General features: G+C 42.0%; 1 protein-coding gene across 3 annotated transcripts in view; it reads right to left on the bottom strand.

Moving 5' to 3' along the window:
* Positions 1 to 23,763, bottom strand: part of TRIO (trio Rho guanine nucleotide exchange factor) — a 200,143-nt gene that overhangs the window by 20,610 nt on the left and 155,770 nt on the right. For all 3 annotated transcript variants that reach the window (XM_075271066.1, XM_075271068.1, XM_075271067.1), the window contains exons 46-47: positions 9,089 to 9,166; positions 5,632 to 5,817 (exon numbers count right to left, since the gene is read on the bottom strand). In XM_075271066.1, the coding sequence (XP_075127167.1) occupies positions 5,632 to 5,817; positions 9,089 to 9,166 (264 nt within the window). The remainder of the gene's footprint in view (positions 1 to 5,631; positions 5,818 to 9,088; positions 9,167 to 23,763) is intronic.

The raw sequence follows: 23,763 nt of genomic DNA on the forward strand, positions 1-23,763 counted from the left end.
ATTTCTCCCGAACATGATAATACCCCATATGTGCTGGTACCCTAATGTATGGGCACACGGTTGCTCTCAGAGCGGATGGAGCGCTAATTGGATTTTGTAGGCCAGATTTTGCTACAATACTTTTCAGGCACCATGTCCCGTTTGCAGAGCCCCCAATGTGCCAAAACAGTGGAAACCCCCAAAATGTGACCCCATTTTGGAAACTAGACCCCTCAAGGAATTTATCAAGGGGTATAGTGAGCCCTTGGACCCTACAGGTGTTTCACAGATTTTTTTTACTGTTGAGATGTGAAAATGAAAAATTACTTTTTTTATAATAAAATGTCACTGTAGCCCCAAATTTTTCATCTTCACAAGGGGTTAAAGGAAAAACTGCACCCCACATTTTGTTACACAATTTCTCCCGAACACGATAATACCCCATATGTGCTGGTACCCTAATGTACGGGCACACGGTCGCTCTCAGAACGGATAGAGCGCTAATTGGATTTTGTAGGCCAGATTTTACTAGAATACTTTTCAGGCACCATGTCCCTTTTGCAGAGCCCCCAAGGTGCCAAAACAGTGGAAACCCCCAAAATGTGACCCCATTTTGGAAACTATACCCCTCAAGGAATTTACCAAGGGGTATAGTGAGCCCTTTGACCCTACAGGAGTGTAACAGAATTGGCCCGATAAATGGAAAAGTGACATTTTTTGTTATAAAATGTTGCTTTAACCCCAAATTTTGCATTTCCACAAGGGGATAAAAGAGAAAATGTACTCCAAAAATTGTTACGCATTTTGTCCCAACTACAGAAATGCCCCATATGTGAATGTAAAGTGATGTATGGGCACGCTGTGAGGTCCAGAGCTGAAGGATCGCTATTGGGATTTTGGAGGGAAAATTTAGCTGAAATCTGTTTCAGGCACCATGTTGCATTTGGAGAGCCCCTGAAGTGCTAGAACAGTGGAAACCCCCTCAAAATGACCCCATTTTGAAAACTAGACCCCTCAAAGAATTTATCAAGGGGTTTAGTGAGCACTTGGACCCTACAGGTGTTTCACAGATTTTTTTACCATTGAGATGTGAAAATGAAAAATTACTTTTTTTCCAATAAATTGTCCATTTAGCGCCATATTTTAAATTTTTGAAGTAGTTAGAGAATTAAAAGCCCCCCAGAGTTTGTTACACAATTTCTCCTGAACATGGTAATACCCCATATGTGGCCATAATCTGCTGTATGGGTACATGGCGGGACTCAGAATGGAAAGAGCGCTATTTGGCTTTTGAGGGCAGTTTTCTGGTGCCATGTCGCATTTGCTGAGCCCCTAAAGTACCAATACAATGGAAACCCCTCAAAAGTGACCCCATTTTAGAAACTACACCCGTCAAGGAATGAATCAAGGGGTATTATCATTTTGAGCCTAAAAATGCTTCCCAAAAATTAATGTACAAAATGAAAATTTTAATTTTTCAAGAAATATGCCATTTTGGTGTCCACTACATTGCACCCACTTTGTGTTGTCAGAGACCTGCACTCCTAAAACTATTAAGTGGGCCATCCTGAGGAGCAAAAAATTATATATGTGGGTGTAAACTGCTGCTTGGGCACACAGCAGGGCTCAGAAGGGAAGGAGCACTACGCTTTTTGGGGTACAGATTTAGAGGGACTTTCTGGGCGCCATGTTTTTGCAGAGCCCTGGAGGTGCCAGTGAACTGGAATTCCCCAAGAAGTGACCCCATTTTGTAAGGGCAATTTTAGGCTCTCTGCAAAAGTGTCATGGCATCCAAAAAAACCAAACCGTCTAAGTCTGTGCTCCAAAAACCAAATAACCCTTCTTTCCTTCTGTATCCGGTTGTGCCCCAATATCAGTTTATACCCACATATCACATTACATATGTTATCCCGGGTACACCAGTGTCATATATGTGCCCTTATATCAGTTTATACCACATATGACATTACGTACATTATCCCGGTTACACCAGTGTCATACATGTGGCATAAACTGCAGTTTGGGCACACAGCAGGGCGCAGAAGGGAAGGAGCGCGATGAGGCTTTTGGAGTACAGATTCAGATGTTTGGTATCTGGACGCCATGTCATGTTTGTAGAGCCTGTAAGGTACCGGAAAAGTGGATTCCCCAAAGGAGTGACCCCAGTTTGAAAACGGCACCCCTCAAAAAATTTCTCAGGGGGTGTAGTGAGTATTAGTATCCTGGACGTGACTGCACAGCGGATGGCGAAGAGGGAATATATAAGCGGTGCGGAGGACATTGGGAACACCACATTCCCTACTATGTCCCAGTAGCTCCTATAATTGGGGGAGTCACTCTGGGGGTCACTTTGGGGGTCACTTCTGGTGTCTTTTCGCTCATAAGCTATAAACATGGGGTGTCCCCTGATATCCGCTCGCACCGCTTATATATTCCCTTCCTGCCGCAGCCAGTTGTGTTCTAATAATTTGGCGATTTTTGCAGGCTTTTGTTCTTGCATTATTAGATGCTATATTTTCTTTATTTTTCTGGTGACGTGGACATATAAGGGCTTGTTGTTTGCGGGATGCGATGTATTTTGTAATGACACCATTTTTGGGTGCCTACAACTTACTGAATACATTTTATTAACTCTTTTTTTGCTGGATTAAAAAAAAAAAATCAATTCTGGTATTGCGTTTTACCTTTTAAATTTTTCGCCATGCAGCGTACAGTATAAGTAACATATTATCTTTATTCTGTGGGTTGGTACGGTTACGGCGATACCTCATTTATATTATTTTTTTATGCAATACTAATTCTGCAGAATAAAAACACATTTGGGGACATAAATCAATGTTTTTTGCATCGCCATCTTCTGAGAGGCGTAACATTTTTATTTTTTGGTTGACAGTGTTGGTTGGGGGCTTATTTTTTGCGGGACAATGTGTGCTTTTTATTGGTACTGTTGTGAGGTGCATTTGACTTTTTGATCACTTTTTATAGCACATTCTGTAAGGTGAGATAGCAAAAAAATCACTACTTCCAGCGGGTTTTTTCCGTTTTTTTTTCCCGTCATTTACCGTGTACATTAAATATTGTTTCAGTTTTATTGTACAGATTGTTACGGACGCGGCGATACCAAATATGTATTGTTTTTATTAATTTTTAGGTTTTTTTTTTATATAATTTGTTTTCTATAGAAAAAAAGGGTTTTTGGGGCTTTATAACTTTATTAAATGTTTGCAAACACTTTTTTTTTTTTTTCCACTTTTTTTTTTTTTTTTTTTTTTTTTTAACTTTTTCATGTGTCCCTATGGGACACTTAGAGCAGTGATGATTGCATCACTGATTCTCTAGTATAGAGTGAGACACAGGCTGCAGTGACAGCCTGCGTGTTATCACTCTATAAACAGGAAGTGAGCTGTGCGGACGGCACAGACTCACTACAGAAGATCCCGGCCAGGATAAAACCAGGATAAAAAGGTAAGTGGGACTCAGGGCTGGCTGGGGTCACTAAACAGACCCCTGGCCACATAGTGGGGGTACCAGCACCCCCCGATCTCGCAGCGGGGGGTGCCGGGGACCCCCACAAGATCGGGCAACCTGTTGTTTGCCGTGATCATGTTTGATCACGGCAATCAACGGGTTAAAACCCAAAATCGGCACTCATGTCCGATGGAGGGTGATGGAGCAGGGTGTTAGGTGTCAGATACAACTAACACCCGCTCCTAGAATGCCCGCACTGCGCTGCGGGGATTGTTTACATCCATGTGGTACTATTACCACATCGGTCATGAAGCACTAGATATCCATGTGGTAATAGTACCACATGGGTCGGGAAGGGGTTAATGAATGGTTTAAAAAACAAACAAACAACAAATAAAAAAAAAACTAGTAACCTAAGGGACAGCTGTGTTTAGGTTATTCCCTCATGAGTGCAGAACAGGATACAAGATGGCTGTGTGAGAGGTCTAGATGTTTGTCAGAAGGGGTACTATGTTATTCTGGCTTGACTATTATTGCAGCATTATACAATAAGGATTTTAAAGCAATGCATGAGTTTACAGGGTGCTACCTTCCAAAAGAAGAAGTCCCTTTTTCCACCAAAGAGTTCTTATTAGCATATTCCTTACCCATCCCTGTACAGTCTGTATTTGAGTGATATCAGTCCCGACATAGCACACAAGCAGTATCAGTTTACAATAAACTTCACGGAGACAGTTTACAGCACTCTCCGTATACTACAGATGTCTCACAGCCTTAAGTATCTTTCCTCTACCACTCCTCTTTAGATGTCTAGTGTGCATATTGAGGCTAAATTCACATTTGCGTTCAAGGGTCCGCTTGGGAACCCATTGAACGGAATCCTAATCTGCATAAAAAAGTGGTTACCCGTGGACCCCATAGACTATAATGGGGTTTGCATGGTTTCCACTAGGTTTATGCCCGTAAAGGGCGAGAAATGTGGAGAGGGGAACGAAATCCCCATACAGAGTACAAGCTCTGATGCGAACCGGGCCTAAGTCAACAGCAGTAGGCAGAAAATAAGTGAGATATGGACAATTTATTTTATATAGAAAAAACTATAATTACAAAGTTTGCTAATAATGGTATTTATTAATGACGTTAAATAAGAAATGTAGTATTTTAAATTGTCATTTTCTCTTTTCCTCTCAGAACTATATGCAATATTAAACTTTAGCAAACCAAACAACTGATATCGGGTTCACACCCCAGTGCAGATCCATCATTTGCTAGACAAGAAAGTCCTGCAAGCCCAATTTTTTGGTACACAAATTTCCGTTAAAAAAATTACATATATCATTAAAGTCAATTGGGTCTCTCGGGCTTTGATTGTGTTCGCTATTTTTGTGATGCAACTTTCTGTTCTAGTCTTCCGGAAGAACATCAAACTAAATTAAACAAAGTTGATTACTCATTGTCTAACGAGTCATTTCTTCTATTAAAATACTTACCAACCCACCATACTTCAAGGGGGGAGGCGAAACAGACCATGGTGAATACAGTATGTATCTCATGGGGTCCAAATGGACTGGAAGGACCCTGCGGTCTTGTTCAAAGTGGCAGTGAGGATCTACAGGTTACTAACATCTTTAATACGAGCAACCAAAGCTGGTCCTGTGGGGAGACTGAGTACTCTTCCAGTGGAGAGCCACCAGGGTCTTGACCACATAGAAAAATTCTATTTTTACTTTTCTTACGTAAAACGACTGTGGTTAGCATTGGCCGCAGCATATACATTAATGGGTTAAACGGGGGAGGGGGGTTATATGATGAACTAAATTCCATGGTCCCTCCCTTTGGGTTACCTCAAGTAGCAGGGGCAGGAGAATAATAAAACTCTTTTCCCTTCTTCCTGCACACTCCTCTGCCTCCTCGTATTCTCCTTCACACTAATTTAAGTGAAAGTCGAGTATTTACACCTCATGAGATTTAAAAAAATAAATAAAACAAATTCTGTTGAAGCATGGTTGAAAAGCTATGTCTGACTTTCATTTGTTCATTTTCATAGAATTTGTATTTATAAGACTTTTGTCATATTCAAGTTATTTCTGTGACCATTGTGGGTTTTTCTTTTATTAAACAAATATTACCAAGAATTTGGTCCTCGTGTGTATCTTTCAAGGTGATCAAACAGATATTACTTACCTTAATACTATTTTTAAACAAAAAGCTTGGTGTAGAAAAACCTCTTTTTTTGTCTAAGGGTTCACTGAAGATAACTATTTGTTCAAACAGAAAGACCCGTCTTTCTTTGCAGTGAAGTCCCACATCTTGATTAGAGACAATAAACATATCTTGAAGTAGAAGCTTTCCTTGTGCAACAATTTTGCCCTGTGTACATAGCAAAAGAAAATAAATGAATATTGGACACCTATCATAACAGACACTTATTGACATGAATGCGTCCATTTTTTTAACTGACCCATTTAATGGATCAATTAAAAAAAAAAAACGGAAACACTAGCATCAGTTACACTGGGTTCACACCTGCGTTCTTCTTTCCGTTCTATGGTTTCCGTCTTCTGCATGCCAGAAGACGGAAACCATAGACCGGGTCCGGCCGTGAGCGGCGGTGAGCGTTTTAGGCTCTCCGCCGCGAAACCGGATTTTACTGCATGTCCGACTCTGTGTCCGGATTATAAAACCCGGTTTCGCGGCGGAGAGCGCAAAACGCTCACCGCCGCTCACGGCCGGACATCTCTCTCACCCATTCAAATGAATGGGTGAGAGAGACTCCTGCAGGTTTCCGTCTCCTGCCTCTGTTTTAGGCAGGAAACGGAAACCTGCAGTACGGAGAGGGCGACGCAGATGTGAACGAGCCCTTACTGTCAGTTAGTGTCCATTTTTTTATACTGTCCATTTTTTTTTGTCTCTGCTTTCTGAGCATGCGCAGAAAAAAAAACAGACACAAAATAACGGACAGTAACTGATAGCCATCAGTTACTATCCGTTATCTTATCCGTTATAAATCAGCTACTATCCGTTATTTTATCCGTTATAAATCCATTGCCCATAGACTTCAATGTTAAATATATAACGGAAACTTGCCGTCCATTTTTTCTAATGGACAGAAAAGTCCTGCATGTAGGATTTTTTTGTCCGTTGGAAAAAAGTGGATTTCTGACGGATTGGGTATAAACGGACACAAGATAAAATCCCACTGAAATGAATGGAAATTTTAATGGATTTCTGATGGTTCAGCTAGTGTCCGTTGCTAAAATCTTGTAATGGACAATAGCTACGGACACTGCTGATGGTCACTAACGCTAGTGTGAACGCCCCCTTAGTGTGGTGGTGTATTTTTATTTTTTTTTGTATTGATTTTTAAATGACAAAGGAACATATTACAACAGATTACAATAATAAAGGAAATGAATCGGCAAGTTATCCTTCACTGTAGGCAATCTTACTTATATATTATAAAACAAACAGTATAACAAATTCTGATATCATACTAAGAAGCCTAAAATACATTAAAGCAAAATAGCCTCAAATTTGGTATTAACAGTTCATGTTTCTTTAATTAGAAATAATGTAGATATGAATTCATTTTTTTTAATGATAGGTTATGATTTGTATACCATTTATAATCACTATAACAAAAGGAGTAAGAAATGTAATGGTTATCCTAAGGAAGTATGGGCATTGTGAATGGTTTTGCCAGCTCAAGTTTTTTTTTTTGACTCTCTTACTATAAACTGCGTAGAAGCTTTTTTTTTTTTTTTTTTTTTATCTCCAAGGTGTTTAAATTAATGATGGTGCTTTTACTGCGAGAGCAGGGTCTTCATTTCTAGCTTTGGCTATATGGCTCGTGTACTGTATGCAATTCCTGTTTCACACACACTTTTACTAATATATGCATGTTTTATATTATTGTTGTTGTTTAACATGCCCATCCATTTCCTTCTACAAGTAAAGGGCAGTTATTTGAACCTTACAGAATCTGCATGATACAGCTTAGGCCATGGCTACACTGCAACTTTTTGTAGCACTATTAAAGAGGACCTTTCATCAAATCGGGCACATGCAGTTTTATATACTGCTGGAAAGCTGACAGCGCACTGTCGGCTTTCCCGATCTGTGCCCGGTGTAAAGCGCTATCGGTCCCGGGACCGTAGCGCTTTACAGTCAGAAGGGCGTTTCTGACTGTTAGCCAGGAACTTCCTTCTGCCTCGCGGCGCCTATCGCGCTGTACTGTGGAGCGGGGAGGAACGCCCCCTCCCTCTCCTGATAATACTCGTCTATGGACGAGCTGTGTGAGCAGAGGGAGGGGGCGTTCCTCCCTGCTCCACAGTACAGTGCGATAGGCGCCGCGAGGCAGAAGAACGTTCCTGGCTAACTGTCAGAAACGCCCTTCTGACTGTAAAGCGCTACGGTCCCGGGACCGATAGCGCTTTACACCGGGCACGGATCGGGAAAGCCGACAGTGCGCTGAATTCAGCGCACTGTCAGCTTTCCAGCAGTATATAAAACTGCATGTGCCCGATTTGATGAAAGGTCCTCTTTAAGCTAAACCTGCAGTCTAAATGAATACAATGAGTTGCATGCAATCACTACAGTTAAAGTCATTTAGTAGTACTACAAAACGTAGCAGTGTAGTCCTTGCCTTACCTGTGTTTGAATTACGACTGGGGCATAACTTGAGTGGATGCAGAGTGTATGGTTGAATTCAAGCTCAGGAGCCTTAGGGGTCCTTTAAGGTGTATTTTCCAGTACTATAAACCAGGGCCACTTTAATGATAGAACAAAGTATGCAAATACATTGGGTCCCCCTTAAACTACATTACATAACTGTGATGTCAGTTGGTTCTATCTTCGGCTGGCTACATGGAGCTGCTATATGCTCCAAATCAAAATAATCCCCCATGATGGAGGTAGTCCAGAAAGTAAAGGAAGAAGGTGACTTGGCTGTCACTAACTCATGGGGTATATTACTTGACAGCACACTTGTAAGATATACAATCCCTTCTTGGGTCTACTACCGTTGTTTATACTAAACTTTAGATGTCCATGAATTCCTTACTTCTCTCCAAAATGTCCCAACTCTCCATTGCTCCATCTGTTATGGTGGAAGACACTGAACTTTCAGGGCACTGAATGTGGTCCTTTGGGATACCCCATGGTTAAAATATTTGTAGTTTTACAGGAACCTCCAGACATGCCATATGTACCAGATGGAGATGGTGTCCCAAGAAAATACGGTTGTCTTTAATAAAGATAATGAGGCTGACTGACAAACTGGAATCCATGGATATACTAAGGTTGTGTGTATGTACTGGAAACTGTACTGAATAACTTCCCAATGCGTAGTCAGGAGAGATGGGAGGCTGACCTTGGATAATTAGTGGATGGCCATTGGTAACTCATCCTGGAGATGATACCTAAAGTGTTGATTATTGTTAATTAAAAATACATACCGTATGCATCTGAGAAACAATGCATTATCTGTGATAACAATCTTTATTTGTATCTTTATCTGTAAACTGGTTATTTTAATGTGGGGAGTGTTTGTTTTACTGGTTGCACAATGTGCAATTTTTTTAAGCTTATTCTTCAATAAAACAAGTTAAAAACTTTGCTATATTGAATAAAATAGCATTACATCAAACCCTTGCAGCCGTCCAACATTCATCATGTCGTTACACCGTTTCAGGACCACACACATGACTTCAACAGCTTTCTGATGGCAGAAGAAAAAAAAATTAATTTAGGCATTTCTTGCTAGATCTGTGATGTCATAATTTTTAAAGTGGTTTAACTGCATACTGACAATTATTTTGAGCCAGGTTCACGCTGATAAATGAAAATCAACTTCATTAATTGCCCTGAATTTCTATACTGGGGGGAGGGGAACAAAAATACTTCTTGCATGTTTTCTTTGACTTCTAGGACAATCTAACACCTTTCAGCACCAAGACATACTATTATGTCACGGTAATGCCACCTGCTTAAGATCCAAGCGATTGTCATCAAGAGCAGATGTCAGCTATAAGAAACAACTACAACCCTGCCTGTAAGGCCTTACGGTTTTATTTGAAGCATTTACCCTGTATTACATAAAGCAGAGCATTTCACATCTTGAAAATTGCAGATTTTTGTCCATTTTTCTTTGCAAAATAGCTGAAGCTCACTCAGATTGGAAGGAGGGCGTCTGTAAACCGCAATTTTCATGTTTTGCCACAGATGCTCAATGGGATTTATGTCTGGACTGTGACATTCTAACACACAAATATTCTTTGATCTAAACCATTCCACTATAGGTCTAGCAGTATGTTTAGGGTCATTGTATTGCTGGAAGGTGAATCTCCTTCTCAGTTGATAATCTTTTGCAGCCTCCAACAAGTTTTCTTCCAGGATCTATCAACTAAAATCTCAATAAAATATATTTAAGTTTGTGGTTGTAAGGTGACAAAATGTGAAAAGGTTCAAGGGGTATGAATATTTTTGCAAGGCACTGTATATTTAATTTTTTATTGCTACATAATGTCCCCCATGAGATCATAAATTTCCCATTTACATTGTATCAATTCTTTTTATTGTAACTGTTTTCCACTGTAACTGGGGTATCTATAACACATCTGGCTACAGGGTAAGGCTTAGTTCACACAGTTTTTTTTTGGATCGGAACCTGAGGCTGCCTCAGGTTCCAATCCATAAAACGTGTTGTGGAATTGAAAGCCGGTGCACGGTACCGGCTTCTAGTCACGCACCCTCCTCCGGATCAGGCTCGATGAATGGGTCTAATCCGGAGGAGGCGACTCGGCCTGAAGAATGGACACGTCCGTTCTTTTTTCCGGGAGCCGGCAAAACCGGCTCTCAGAAAAGCCTCCTGAGCGGCTCCTATTGATTTAAATGGGAGCCATCTTTTTGGTCCGGGTTTTGAGACGTTTACGGCCTCAAAGCCCTGACCAAAAACTCTGTGTGAACTAAGCCTAAAACAACCACCTATTAGTGAAATGCAGAACTGTACTGGGTTTGATCCAGCTGCTCTGTTGCACAGGGATGTACTGTCTTCTTTCTATTTATTACATAGACCGGGTTAAAGGGGTTTTCCGGGCAGAATTTTTAAAAAATAAAGGTCTGTTAGTGCTAGTGATGGGTTAATACATATACCCATACACCTTTAGCAGTGTTCATAGTGATTTGTGAGTGTCTCTGGTTGCTGCTGGCAATCTCTCCCTTTGTTTACTTGGTATTAGCTTCCTGCTGTGCAGCTTCCTGTGTAGCTTCTACACTAACTCCCTCTCATTCAGCCCCCCTTCTTTCACACTCCATTACAAAACCCTCCATCTCACTAAGCCTAGCTCCTCCCACCCTGTTTCACTAAGCCTAGCCCTTCCCATTCACTGACTAGCGATCCTGCCCATTACTAGCCCCTCCCAGCCTCCCTATCTGACTAAGTCCTGAAGAATGACAATGGAGACAACAGTTAACATGGTGGAACAGCAGGTGGAGCTACTAAATTCATATTTTGTATCCGTCTTCTCCCAAGAAACTAATGGAAATATTGACATTAATGGTGATGGAGATGAGGGGAAGGAGGACTCCAAGCTGACTATAAGCAAAGGTCTGGTAAGAGAGCACTTAGCCAAGTTACAGGAAACCAAGTCCCCAGGACCAGATGATTTACACCCTAGAGTCCTGAAAGAGATAGCAGAGGAAATAACAGAACCCCTTGCTATAATCTTCGGTAAGTCATGGGAAACAGGAGTGGTCCCTTTAGATTGGAAAAGGGCAAATGTTGTCCCCATCTACAAAAAGGGGAAAAGGGACGATCCAGGGAATTACAGGCCGGTAAGTCTGACCTCGATAGCAGGAAAAACCTTTGAGCAAATTGTCAAGGAACATTTACTTCGGTACCTGGATGGGAAGGCATTAATTAACCAGAGCCAGCACGGCTTTAGGACCAATAAATCTTGTCAGACTAACCTGATTTCCTTCTACAACAAAAACACTGAATGGTTGGACCAAGGGAATGCCGTGGACATAGTATATCTTGACTTCAGTAAGGCATTTGATAAAGTATCACATAACCTTCTTATTGAAAAAATGGTTAACCCCTTAGAGACACAGCCCAAAAGTGACTTAAGGACCAGGCCTCTTTTTTCAAATCTGACATGTGTCACTTTAAACGGCGATAACTTTGAGACGCTTTAACTTACACAAGTGATTCTGAGATTGTTTTTTCGCAACACATTGTACTTCATGTCAGTAGTAAATTTTCGTCGATATGTTTTGTCTTTAATTATGAAAAAATAGGAAATTTGGTGAAAATTTTGAAAAAAATGCAGTTTTCAAACTTTGAAATTGCAAGCCTTTCAAATAGAAAGTCATACTACCGAATTTTTTCATAAATATAATTAACCATGTCTCTGATTTATGTAGCAATCAAATTTTAAGCACCCTTTCATTTTTTCAGATATTATAAGGCTTACAAGTCAAGCAGTAATTTTCCAAATTTTCAAGAAAATTTCCAAAACACATTTTTCAAGGGACCAGTTCAGTTCTGAAGGGAACTTGAAAGGCTTCTCTAATAAAACCCCCCAAAAGTCACCCCATTCTAAAAACTGCACTCCTGAAAGAATCTAAAACAGCAGTTAGAAAGTTTCTTAACCCTTTCAGCATTTCACAACAATTAAAACAAAATGGAAGTCAAATTTACATTTTTCAATTTCTGTCACTAATATATTCATTTAGCCCTAGAATTTACACATTTACTAAGGTTTAAAGGAGAAACTGCACCCCACATTTTGTTACACAATTTCTCCTGAACACGACAATACCCCATATGTGCTGGTACCCTAATGTACGGGCACACGGTCGCTCTCAGAACAGATGGAGCACTAATTGGATTTTGTAGGCCAGATTTTGCTAGAATATTTTTCAGGCACCATGCCCCGATTGCAAAGCCCCCAATGTGCCAAAACAGTGGAAAACCCCAAAATGTCACCCCATTTTGGAAACTAGACCCGTCAAGGAATTTATCAAGGGGTATAGTGAGCACTTGGACCCTACAGGTGTTTCACAGATTTTTTTACCATTGAGATGTGAAAATGAAAAATTACTTTTTTTATAATAAAATGTCACTGTAGCCCCAAATTTTTCATCTTCACAAAGGGTTAAAGGAGAAACTGCACCCCACATTTTGTTACACAATTTCTCCTGAACACGACAATACCCCATATGTGCTGGTACCCTAATGTACGGGCACACGGTCGCTCTCAGAACGGATAGAGCGCTAATTGGATTTTGTAGGCCAGATTTTACTAGAATACTTATCAGGCACCATGTCCCTTTTGCAGAGCCCCCAATGTGTCAAAACAGTGGAAACCCCCAAAATGTCACCCCATTTTGGAAACTATACCCCTCAAGGAATTTACCAAGGGGTTTAGTGAGCCCTTTGACCCTACAGGAGTGTAACAGAATTGGCCCAACAAAAGGAAAAGTGACATTTTTTGCTATAAAATGTAGCTTTAACCCCAAATTATGCATTTCCACAACGGGTTAAAAAAGAAAATGCACCCCACAAATTGTCAAGCACTTTGCCCCAACTACAGAAATGCCCCACATGTGGATGTAAAGTGATGTATGGGCACACTGTAAAGTCCAGAGCTGAAGGATCGCTATTGGGATTTTGGAGGGCAAATTTAGCTGAAATCTGTTTCAGGCACCATGTTGCATTTGGAGAGCCCCTGAAGTGCTAGAACAGTGGAAACCCCCCCCAAAACGACCCCATTTTGAAAACTAGACCCCTCAAGGAATTTATCAAGGGGTTTAGTGAGCACTTGGACCCTACAGGTGTTTCACAGATTTTTTTACCATTGAGATGTGAAAATGAAAAATTACTTTTCCAATAAATCGTCCATTTAGCGCCATATTTTTAATTTTTGCAAGTACTTAGAGAATTAAGAGCCCCCCACAATTTCCCCTGAACACGGCAATACCCCATATGGGATCATAATCTGCTGTATGGGTACATGTTGGGGCTCAGAATGGAAAGAGCGCTATTTGGATTTTGGAGGGCATATATTGCTGGAATAGTTTTGAGGTGCCATGTCGCATTTGCTGAGCCCCTAAAGTATCAATACAATAGAAACCCCTCAAAAGTGACCCCATTTTAGAAACTACACCCATCAAGGAATGTATCAAGTGGTATTATGATTTTGAGACTAAAAATGCTTCCCAAAATTTGAAATTTTTAAAGAAATATGCCATTTTGGTATCCAATGCATTGCACCCACTTTGTATTGTCAGAGACCTGCACTCCTAAAACTATTAAGTGGGCGATCCCGAGGGGCAAAAAAATTATATATGTGGGTATAAACTGCTGCTTGGGCGCACAGCAGGGCTCAGAAGGGAAGGAGCACTGCGCTTTATAGCTTTTGGGGTACAGATTTAGAGGGACTTTCTGGGTGCCATGTTGTTTTTGCAGAGCCCTGGAGGTGCCAGTAAACTGGAATTCCCCAAGAAGTGACCCCATTTTGTAGGGGAAATTTTAGAGTCTCTGCAAAAGTGCCATGGCATCCAAAAACCAAACCGTCTAAGTCTGTGCTCCAAAAACCAAATAACCTTCTTCCCTTCTGTGTCTGGCTGGGCCCTAATATCAGTTTATACCCACATATGACATTACGTACGTTATCCGGGGTACACCAGTGTCATACATGTGCCCTAATATCAGTTTATACTCACATATGACATTACCCCGGTTACACCAGTGTCATACATGTGTCATACATGTGGCATAAACTGCAGTTTGGGCACACAGCAGGGGGCAGAAGGGAAGGAGCGCGATGCGGCTTTTGGAGTACAGATTCAGATGTTTGGTATCTAGACGCCATGTCATGTTTGTAGAGCCTGTAAGGTACCAGAAAAGTGGATTCCCCAAAGGAGTGAGCTCAGTTTGAAAACTGCACCCCTAAAAGAATTTATCAGGGGGTGTAGTGAGTATTAGTATCCCGGACGTGACTGCACAGCGGATGGCGAAGAGGGAATGTATAAGCGGTGCGGAGGACATTGCAGACACTAAATTCCCTACTGTACCCCCAGTAGCTCCTATGATTGGGGAAGTCACACTGGGGTCACTTCTGGTATATTTTCCCTCGTAAGCTCTAAATCCGGGGTGTCCCCTGATATTCGCTTGCACAGCTTATACATTCCCTGCCTGCCGCACCCAGTTGTGTTCTAATGATTTGGCGATTTTGCGGGTTTTTGTCTTCACATTGGTAGAGGCTATATTTTCTTTATTTTTCTGCTGATGTGGCCATATAAGGGCTTGTTGTTTGCGGGATACGATGTATTTTGTAATGACACCATCTTGGGGTGCCTAAAACTTACTGATTACATTTTATTAACTCTTTTTTTGCTGGATTTAAAAGAGAAAAAATCAATTCTGGTATTGAGTTTTACCTTTTACATTTTTCGCCATGCAGCGTACAGTATAAGTAACATGTGACCTTTATTCTGAGGGTCGGTACGGTTACGGCGATACCTCATTTATGTTATTTTTTTATGCGATACTAAGTCTGCAGAACAAAAACACATTTGGGGACATAAATCAGTGATTTTTGCATCGCCATCTTCTGAGAGGCGTAACATTTTTATTTTTCGCTTGACAGTGTTGGTTGAGGGCTAATTTTTTGCGGGACAACCTGTGCATTTTATTGGTACTAATTTGGGGTGCATATGACTTTTTGATCACTTTTTATAGCACATTTTGTAAGGTGAGATGGCGAAAAATCACTACTTCCGGTGGGTTTTTTCCGTTATTTTTTACCGCCGTTCACTGTGTACATTAAATATTGTTTCAGTTTTGTTGTACAGGTTGTTACGGACGCGACAATACCAAATATGTATTGTTTTTATTAATTTTTTGTGTTTTTTTTACATAATTCATTTTTTATAGAAAAAAGGGATTTTTGGGACTTTATAACTTTATTAATTGTTTTCAAATACTTTTTTTTTTTTTTTTTACTTGTTCTTGTGTCCCTATGGGACACATGGATCAGTGATTGCATGTGAGAGATCGCGGCACCCTTTGTTTGCGGTGGTCATGTTTGACCATCGCAATCAAAGGGTTAAAACCTCCGATCGGTAAAAGTACCGACCGGAGGTTATGGAAAAGGGTGATAGCTGTCAGTAACAGCCATCACCCAGTTCCGATTCCGCCCGCTCAGCTAGTGAGCGGGCGGAATCACCATGACGTACAATTACTTCATGGTGCGCGAAGTACCTCGCGTCCATGACGTAATAGTACATCAAAGGTCGCTAAGGGGTTAAGTATGGCTTTGACAAAAAATCAGTTAGGTGGATTCACAACTGGCTTAATGATTGGGCACAACGAGTAATACTAAATGGCTACACATCGAACTGGAAGAAAGTCAAAAGCGGGGTGCCGCAGGGCTCTGTTCTGGGCCCAGTACTTTTTAATATCTTTATAAATGATCTGGACGATGGAATTATTGGGGAACTCATAAAATTTGCAGATGATACGAAGATAGGAGGAATAGCCAACACTAGAGAGGAGAGAGAGTGTATTCAAAAGGACTTAGACACACTGGAACAATGGGCTGAGGCGAACAAAATGGTATTTAACAGGGACAAATGCAAAGTTCTACATCTGGGTAACAGAAATGTAAAAAACATATATAGTATGGGAGGAATAGAACTAAGTGATAGCATAGGGGAAAAGGACTTGGGCATAATAGTAGATCACAAATTCAACATGAGCCAACAGTGCGGTGCTGCCGCAAAAAAGGCTAATAAAATTCTGGGATGTATTAAGACAAGCATTGAATTTAAATCAAGAGAGGTCATTATTCCGCTGTACTCTTCCCTGGTCAGACCACACCTGGAATACTGTGTACAGTTCTGGGCGCCTCAATTCAAGAAAGACATCGATATATTGGAGCAAGTCCAGAGAAGAGCAACCAAAATGGTGGAAGGTCTGCAAACCATGTCCTATGAGGAGCGGCTAAAAGAACTGGGATTGTTTAGTTTGCAGAAGAGAAGGCTGAGGGGAGATTTAATAGCAGTCTACAAATATCTGAAAGGTAGTCACAGTGCAGAGGGATCTACCCTATTCTCATTAGCACAAGGAAGTACAAGAAGCAATGGGATGAAACTAAAGGGAAAGAGATACAGATTAGACATTAGGAAAAACTTTCTGACAGTGAGGGTAGTGAGAGAGTGGAATAGGCTGCCACGGGAGGTGGTGGGCGCTCCATCAATGGAAATCTTCAAGCGGAATCTGGATAAACATATAGCTGGGATGATTTAGGAAAACCTGTACTCGCAGGGGGTTGCACCCGATGGCCCTTGAGGTCCCTTCCAACTCTACCAAAAAAGAAAAAAAAAAAAAAAAGAAAAAAAAAGAAAAAAGTCTATCGATCCTGCCCATTACCAGCCCCTTCCACCCTCCTCCATCTCCCTGGCTAACCTATTCTGCCTACTGCTAGAAGACAAGGAGGAGCCATCCCCAGACACAGGAAGGCTTGGTAAGTATTGATGGGGATAGGGGAGGGGGAAGAGTGAAGTTGACATTCCATTTCGGAAGCGGTGAAATGGAATGTCACTGGATTTTCAGAAAGTGTCCCTGAAGTGGTCACATGACAACTCCAGGGATATGGGTAATTATAGATTTTTTTTAAATTGAAGTAAATTAGAAGTTAGGAGAGAGGGAGCGAGTTTACTTTAGGGGTTAAAAATCAGTTTATCCTGGACTACCCCTTTATGGTGCTATGTAGTCTGAAAAGCAGGAGACAGAACAGTAATTACTTGAACTGGTCTACTCATGCTAGATTGCGGGAGCAGAAGTTAGGCTAGGTTCACATCTGCATGGGGTTTCTGTTCAGGGTTCCACTTAGGGACCCCCCAAACTAAAACCTAATCCGCTTAAAAAAGCGCTTACCTGCTGAAACCCGCAGACCCCATTGTCGTATGTCCGTCTCACAGCGGGGCGAGGTAGGACATAGTGTATATGAGTTCTTGGATATTAGAGAGCTCAGACGAAGGGACAATCCCAGACAGCAGTTGTTGTTAAGGTTTTACTTCTCTTCTCTTCACACAGTCTCCACAGCTATCACATACAGTACATGAGTCTTTCATAACAGATATCACTGTATACTGGCAGTTGTACTTATCACTGGGAAAGATGGATGTCTCAATCAGTTCTGGCCTTCAGCTGCTCAGCTAAACTCCCTTCTGTTATCACTGTTCTGTTCTACAGTCCAGAGTTTCTAGCTTTGCTTCAGGACCAACATGGTGTCTCTTCCCTTTTCCTATTTACTCTCCTGGATCACTGTCTCCCTCCCAGCACACCCTGCTGTGTCAGTGACCACTTCCTGTGTCTCTTGTTAGAGCTTTAACTCCACAGGTGCTGGATGATTTTACATCATGGCTGCAGTCTGTCTCTACCTGTCACACTCTCCCCCGCTAATTTCATGTCGTCCCTGACATTGGCCCAAAAATATGGCCTACGTATGGTTAATTTGGACCCAATTGGAACTGTCCTTACTCAAAGGTCAACACCCCTTTTTCCTGATTGTAGGACGTCTCCCACATCCAGGATCCCAGTATCTAACTGGTGGATGTCTCCATTGTCCCTTCTACTGTCCTTAGTGAAGAGATGTGAGACAGTGTCCATAGTACTTCCCTCAACATTAACACATCAATGATAACCATAACTTGACTAAACATAACATTAACAATAACCTTTTTTTCATTCTTCAGCTGGAGCTCTTCCTCCGTCTTCAACCAGCTCTGAACAACTATCCTCAAAGTAGGTTGACTCTAATCACAATAACCAAACCAGTCTATTCATCACAGTTAAAGTCCTCAGTAAAGTAGATTGTTGGTAGATACCACTCTGGTCGGTTTACCTGATCCTTAGGTGTCCACACCTTTCTGAACTGGACAGTTCTTGGTACTTCTCTTGGTTCTCCTAGAGTGTCATACATCAGGATCACCGGTTTTCTTACTTCTCTACTTGATGCTTTCCTGCTGGGTAGTTCTCTTGATGATTCAGTCCTAGCAGCTCCAATAGTCTCTGCTTCCATGTCGCTTGTTAGTTCATTCTCTGATGTGTTCGGAACTGCATCTGTAGGTCCTTGCTCTTCCATTGGACAACCTATTTCTGCATCCTCTAGGGGTTCCTCTGCTCTTACCTCTTCAACCATTTCTTCAGTAACTGGTGACGGATCATCTGAGACCATACAGTTATTGGGTGCATTTTGAGGTACAAACTCAGGAGCCTCAGGACATAACTCACTTTGTTGAGGAATGTTGGTTCCGCGTCTGTTCGGTATACGGAATACAAGGGTTTGATTTTCCTCATCTGAACTCTCACTGTCATCACTTCCATCAATAACTTCCTTCCTAGGTCGTTGTCTGAGAGGTTTTGATCGACGTTTATCAACTTCCTGAATAGCTTGCTGTGGTGGTAGGTAATCACATGGTAGGAGTAGATTTCGGTGCAATATTCTTGTTTTATTATCTCCTATTTCTGTTCTTACTTCATAAACAGGGCTGTCATCAGATTTTCTCCTCACAACCACATAAACCTTCTCTTCCCAATATGATCGAAGTTTTCCTGGACCCCCTTTCTCTCGTAGGTTTCTGACTAACACACGACTTCCCGGTGTCAATTCCGCTCCATGACATCTTCTGTCATAGTATTCTTTGCTCTTTTTCTGTTCTTCCGCATTCACTTTTGATGCTATGTTGTATGCTTCATTCATACGTTCCTTCCATACCCGGACATACTCAGGATATGTCTTGTATGTTTCTGAAACTGGGGTATCGAACATAATATCAATGGGTAGCCTTGGGGATCGACCAAACAAAAGGAAGAATGGCGAGTAACCTGTTGCTTCACTCTTGGTGCAGTTATAGGCATGTACCATTTTTGTTAAGGAATTCTTCCAATCTCTTTTCTCAGCAGTTGTCAGAGTCCTCAACATTGACAGTAATGTCCTATTGAAGCGTTCTACTTGTCCGTTTCCTTCTGGGTGATAGGGCGTAGTGTGCGATCTTTGGATTCTACAGTATTTCCCTAACTTGGCAAAGAGTTGGTTCTCAAACTCTCTTCCTTGGTCATGATGTAACTTGGTAGGAAATCCAAACTTCAGAGCAAAATCATTGAAGATCTTTTCTGCTGCTGTCCTGCCTGATTTATTAGTAGTGGCATACGCTTGAGCAAATCGAGTAAAATGGTCCATTACCACTAGGATGTATTCATATCCACCCTTGCACTGCTCCAGGTGTAGGAAGTCTATTGAAACCATTTCAAACGGGTAAGTAGTTTGGATGTGGCCCATGGGCGCTCTGGTCGCCTTGTTAGGATGTTTGTCTTTCAAACACCCACATTCTCTGGTCACATATCTTTCGATATCTCTTTGCATATAGGGCCAGAAGAACCGTTCACGAATTAGGTTCACTGTTCTTTCTACCCCCAGGTGTCCCATCTCTTCATGGAGTTCTTTGAAAACCAATCTGTGGTATACCCTGGGTAACACTAACTGTTGGTTCGGTCCTCTCTGACGGTATAAGATATCGTCTGAGCTGAAGTATAACTTTGACCATTCTCTCAGTAAAGTAGTTACTTCTGGTGATTCCGACTCCCTCTCTCGTCTTCCTGGAACCCTGTTCTGGTCCATATACTGGAGGACTCTTCCAATTGTTTCATCTTCTTGTTGCGCTTTCCTGATAGATTCTTTTGACAGTTGTTGGATGGACATGGGGGTATAATCTTGTTCCCTCACTTCCATAACGCTTGCTACTGTCAATGGACACCACAGTGGTGTATATTCCTGCTTCTGAATTTCTATCGCCTGAGTGGTGCTCCTAATGGTTCCCAGGCAGATTTCCTCTGAGCAAGCTTGCATAAATTCTTCAGGCTCTAACGGCATCCTAGACAATCCATCTGCGTCAGCATTGCATCTTCCTGGCCTGTACTTAATACTGAAGTTGAAGTCAGCCAGTTCTGCTACCCACCTCTGACCAGTCGCGTTCAGTTTTGCTGTCGTGAGGACATAGGTCAAAGGATTATTATCAGTGTAGACCTCAAACTCTTGACTGTAATACAGATAATCCCTAAATTGTTCGCAGATAGCCCACTTCATTGCAAGGAACTCGAGTTTCCCAGAATGTAGATGATAGTTTTTCTCTGCGGCTGTCAGTGTTCTGGAACCATAGCCGATGACTCTTAGCTTGCCATTCTGTCGTTGATACAGGGCAGCTCCAAGCCCCACCTGAGAAGCATCACAGTGAAGGACGAAAGGGTGGTTAAAATCTGGATATCCCATGATGGGCGGTTTCACAAGATAATTCACTAGTTCTTCTAGTACTTCCTGGTGTGCTGCAGTCCAATTGATTGGTTGCTGCGCAGAAACAGTGTTTCTTTCCTTCGGGTGTGATCCGCCTCTGGTCTTTTTCCTATTTACTGATGTGGGTGAGCTGATTGGCGTGCCCAAGAGGGTATATAGTGGAGCTGCAATCCGGGAAAAGTTCTTGATATATGTTCTGTAGTAGGAGAGGAATCCCAAGATCTTCCTCAACTCCCCCACTGTAGATGGAGGCTTGTCTTTCAATGACATTACTGGAGCGATCTCTGCTGGGTCCATGGTATAACCATCTCCAGACACGATTTTTCCCAGAAATCGAACCTGTCTCTTGAACAGTTCACACTTCTTTGGTGTCAACTTTACTCCATGTTGCTGGTAACGTTGGAGTACTGATCTCACATGTTCCACATGTTCAGCAAAGGTCTTGCTGTGTACCACCGTATCGTCTAAGTAAGGCTGGCAAATGTCATCTCTTAATCCTTCTAAACATGTTTCCATACTTCTCTGGAATTCTGCAGGAGCAGAACTAAGTCCAAATGGTATACGGATCCACTCGTACAGTCCCCATGGTGTTATGAAGGCTGTTAAATGTCGGCTGGATTCTTCCATAAAACCTTGGTGATAGGCCTTCCCTTGGTCAAGAACAGAGAACCAGGTACTTCCTGACAAATTATCCAGCATGTCTTGAATTTTAGGGATTGGGTGCCGGTCAGGAATTGACTTCCTATTCAGTTCCCTGTAGTCACAACAGAGTCTCAATGTACCATCTTTCTTCCTGACACATACGATCGGGGAGGAATAGGATGATTTAGACTTTTGGATCCATCCCCTGTTGATTAGATCCTGCAGGTATTCTTTCACTTCTTGGTGTAATGGTTTAGGTACAGACATATAACTTTTAGTTACTGGGGTAGTGTCTCTCAAATTGATCTTCAGGTTCAATGATGGTATACAGCCTATGTCAGAGTCATCTTTAGAGAATGCATGGCATTCTTCCCTCAGCATCTGTTTCACTACCGGCAGTTCTTCAGCACTCAGCTGTTCCAGAGGTACTGGGGGATCCCACAGTTCTGGTGTAGTTTGTACAGGTCTTTCGACTAGACAACCATTGTTACTGGGTTGTACCACCGAATTCATGGAAGAGAACTGCGCTGGTCTCACATTGGCAGGATACACAGTCTTAATGGTTTCTAGATGGCCTAACACAGTTTTGGGGTTCAGCCTCACTTCATGCTTTGTCGCATTTCTCACCAACACAGCCACCCGAGCAAAACCACCAGTAGGTATAGTCAATATGGTCTCACCTTGGATAATGCCCTCAGGAAGATCTGAAGAGTCTTTCGGTACAAACAGTCTCTCTTGTGGTTTTCTTCCTGGTTCCATTCGTACACCACACTTCACTCTCACCGTTCTATTTGCAGGAATGATGGTTGGACGCGAGCCGAGTTTGACTTCCTTCAACCTCACTGTGTTCTGTGCTTCCTTTATCCTGCTGACCACCTTCTCCGCTTCCCTGCTAGATATGGTAAACGAGGTGGCTATAGCATCTATTAACGGTGTCAAGGAATTAGTTCGCTGAATGACCTCATTGATCACATTGTACCCAAGGATCGGTTCTTCAGCCAGCTTTGGATCACTTGTGACTAGAAAGGGTACGAGTAACTCAATAGCGTTGTTCTTCTTAGCTTTCAGCTGAAACATCACTTCCACCCAACCTAGAAAAGGGATTTCAGTTTGGTTCACGGCTCGACCACAGAGTTCTACCGGACCCATGAGTTCTGCAACTGGATGAAGACAAGTTTGCGGCAAATGACTCCTTCTCCAATCTTCATTTATAATGCTGGCTTGAGCTCCTGTGTCCCACAAAGCTTTCACTAGGAGTCCATTTAGCTTACATTGAATCAAGCACTTCTCACCAATTAGGCTAATGAGTCTGTCTTCACTACCTGAGAACTGTCCTTGGTTCTGGGGATGCCTGATCAGACTATCACACTGATCGCCGAGTGGTTGATGCCCCTGTCCGCCTTGCTGTAACTGTTGAAGACGATCACATACCTGGGGATAAGACTGATACAACTTCTGTATATCTGAAGCTGTTCTGGGGAGGGGTGGTGTTTGTGTTTGGGACTTCATCTGCTTAGAGGTTACCAGCCGCCCCGCACCAGCAACCTTTTGTCTTTTAAACTCTGGGATCGTGACTTTGGACATCCACTGGCATAATGCCCTTCTTCACCACACCCCCAACAATGGACACAGGCGGCATTTCGATTTGACACTCGACATGCTTCACAAGCAGGTCGTCTTCTGTTCTGAAAACCCCCTCCAGATCTGACTGGTCTTGGCTCTGGTTTAGCGCAAATCAACTTTTTCACTTCCGCTAATTCAGCTCGGAGTTCCCCAAATGCTTTCTCCCAATTAGTGTCGGCTGTTCTCTCTGTCAAAGATGATTTGGTGTGCACCGCATGTGTAGGAGAATCTTCTTGCCTACCTTCCGGCTGATCGCTAGGCATATTCATTTTCAGCTGGCCCAGCTTGGTCATTTTAGTTATAGAGCCCTTCTTTAATTTTTGTTCACTCTCAGACTCCAAACTAGCTGCCTCATTCATCTTCTCAATTAGGGTTTCATCTGGAATGTTAGGATCTTCCAGGTACTGCTTCATTTGCAACTTTATGTCCTTACTTATTAACCCGGTTCCTAAAGATCTCAAAAACTTCTTCTGTACTAGTCCTGCATCAAACCTTTCCTCTGCATCTACTTCGCTGGATGCAAACAACAGCTTGTCTTTGAGTTCTATGGCTCTGAACAAGAAGCTTTGAGGAGATTCCTTGGTATCCTGAGAGATGTTGATGAGTCTATGGAACAGCTCTGAGGTGTTTTCTTCTTTGTAGTGCCCTTTTAAGATCATTTTCAGTTGTGGTAAGGTCAAGTGACTTTTCA

This window comes from Leptodactylus fuscus, chromosome 4, assembly GCF_031893055.1.
Source record: "Leptodactylus fuscus isolate aLepFus1 chromosome 4, aLepFus1.hap2, whole genome shotgun sequence".
Taxonomy (NCBI): Eukaryota; Metazoa; Chordata; class Amphibia; order Anura; family Leptodactylidae; genus Leptodactylus; species Leptodactylus fuscus.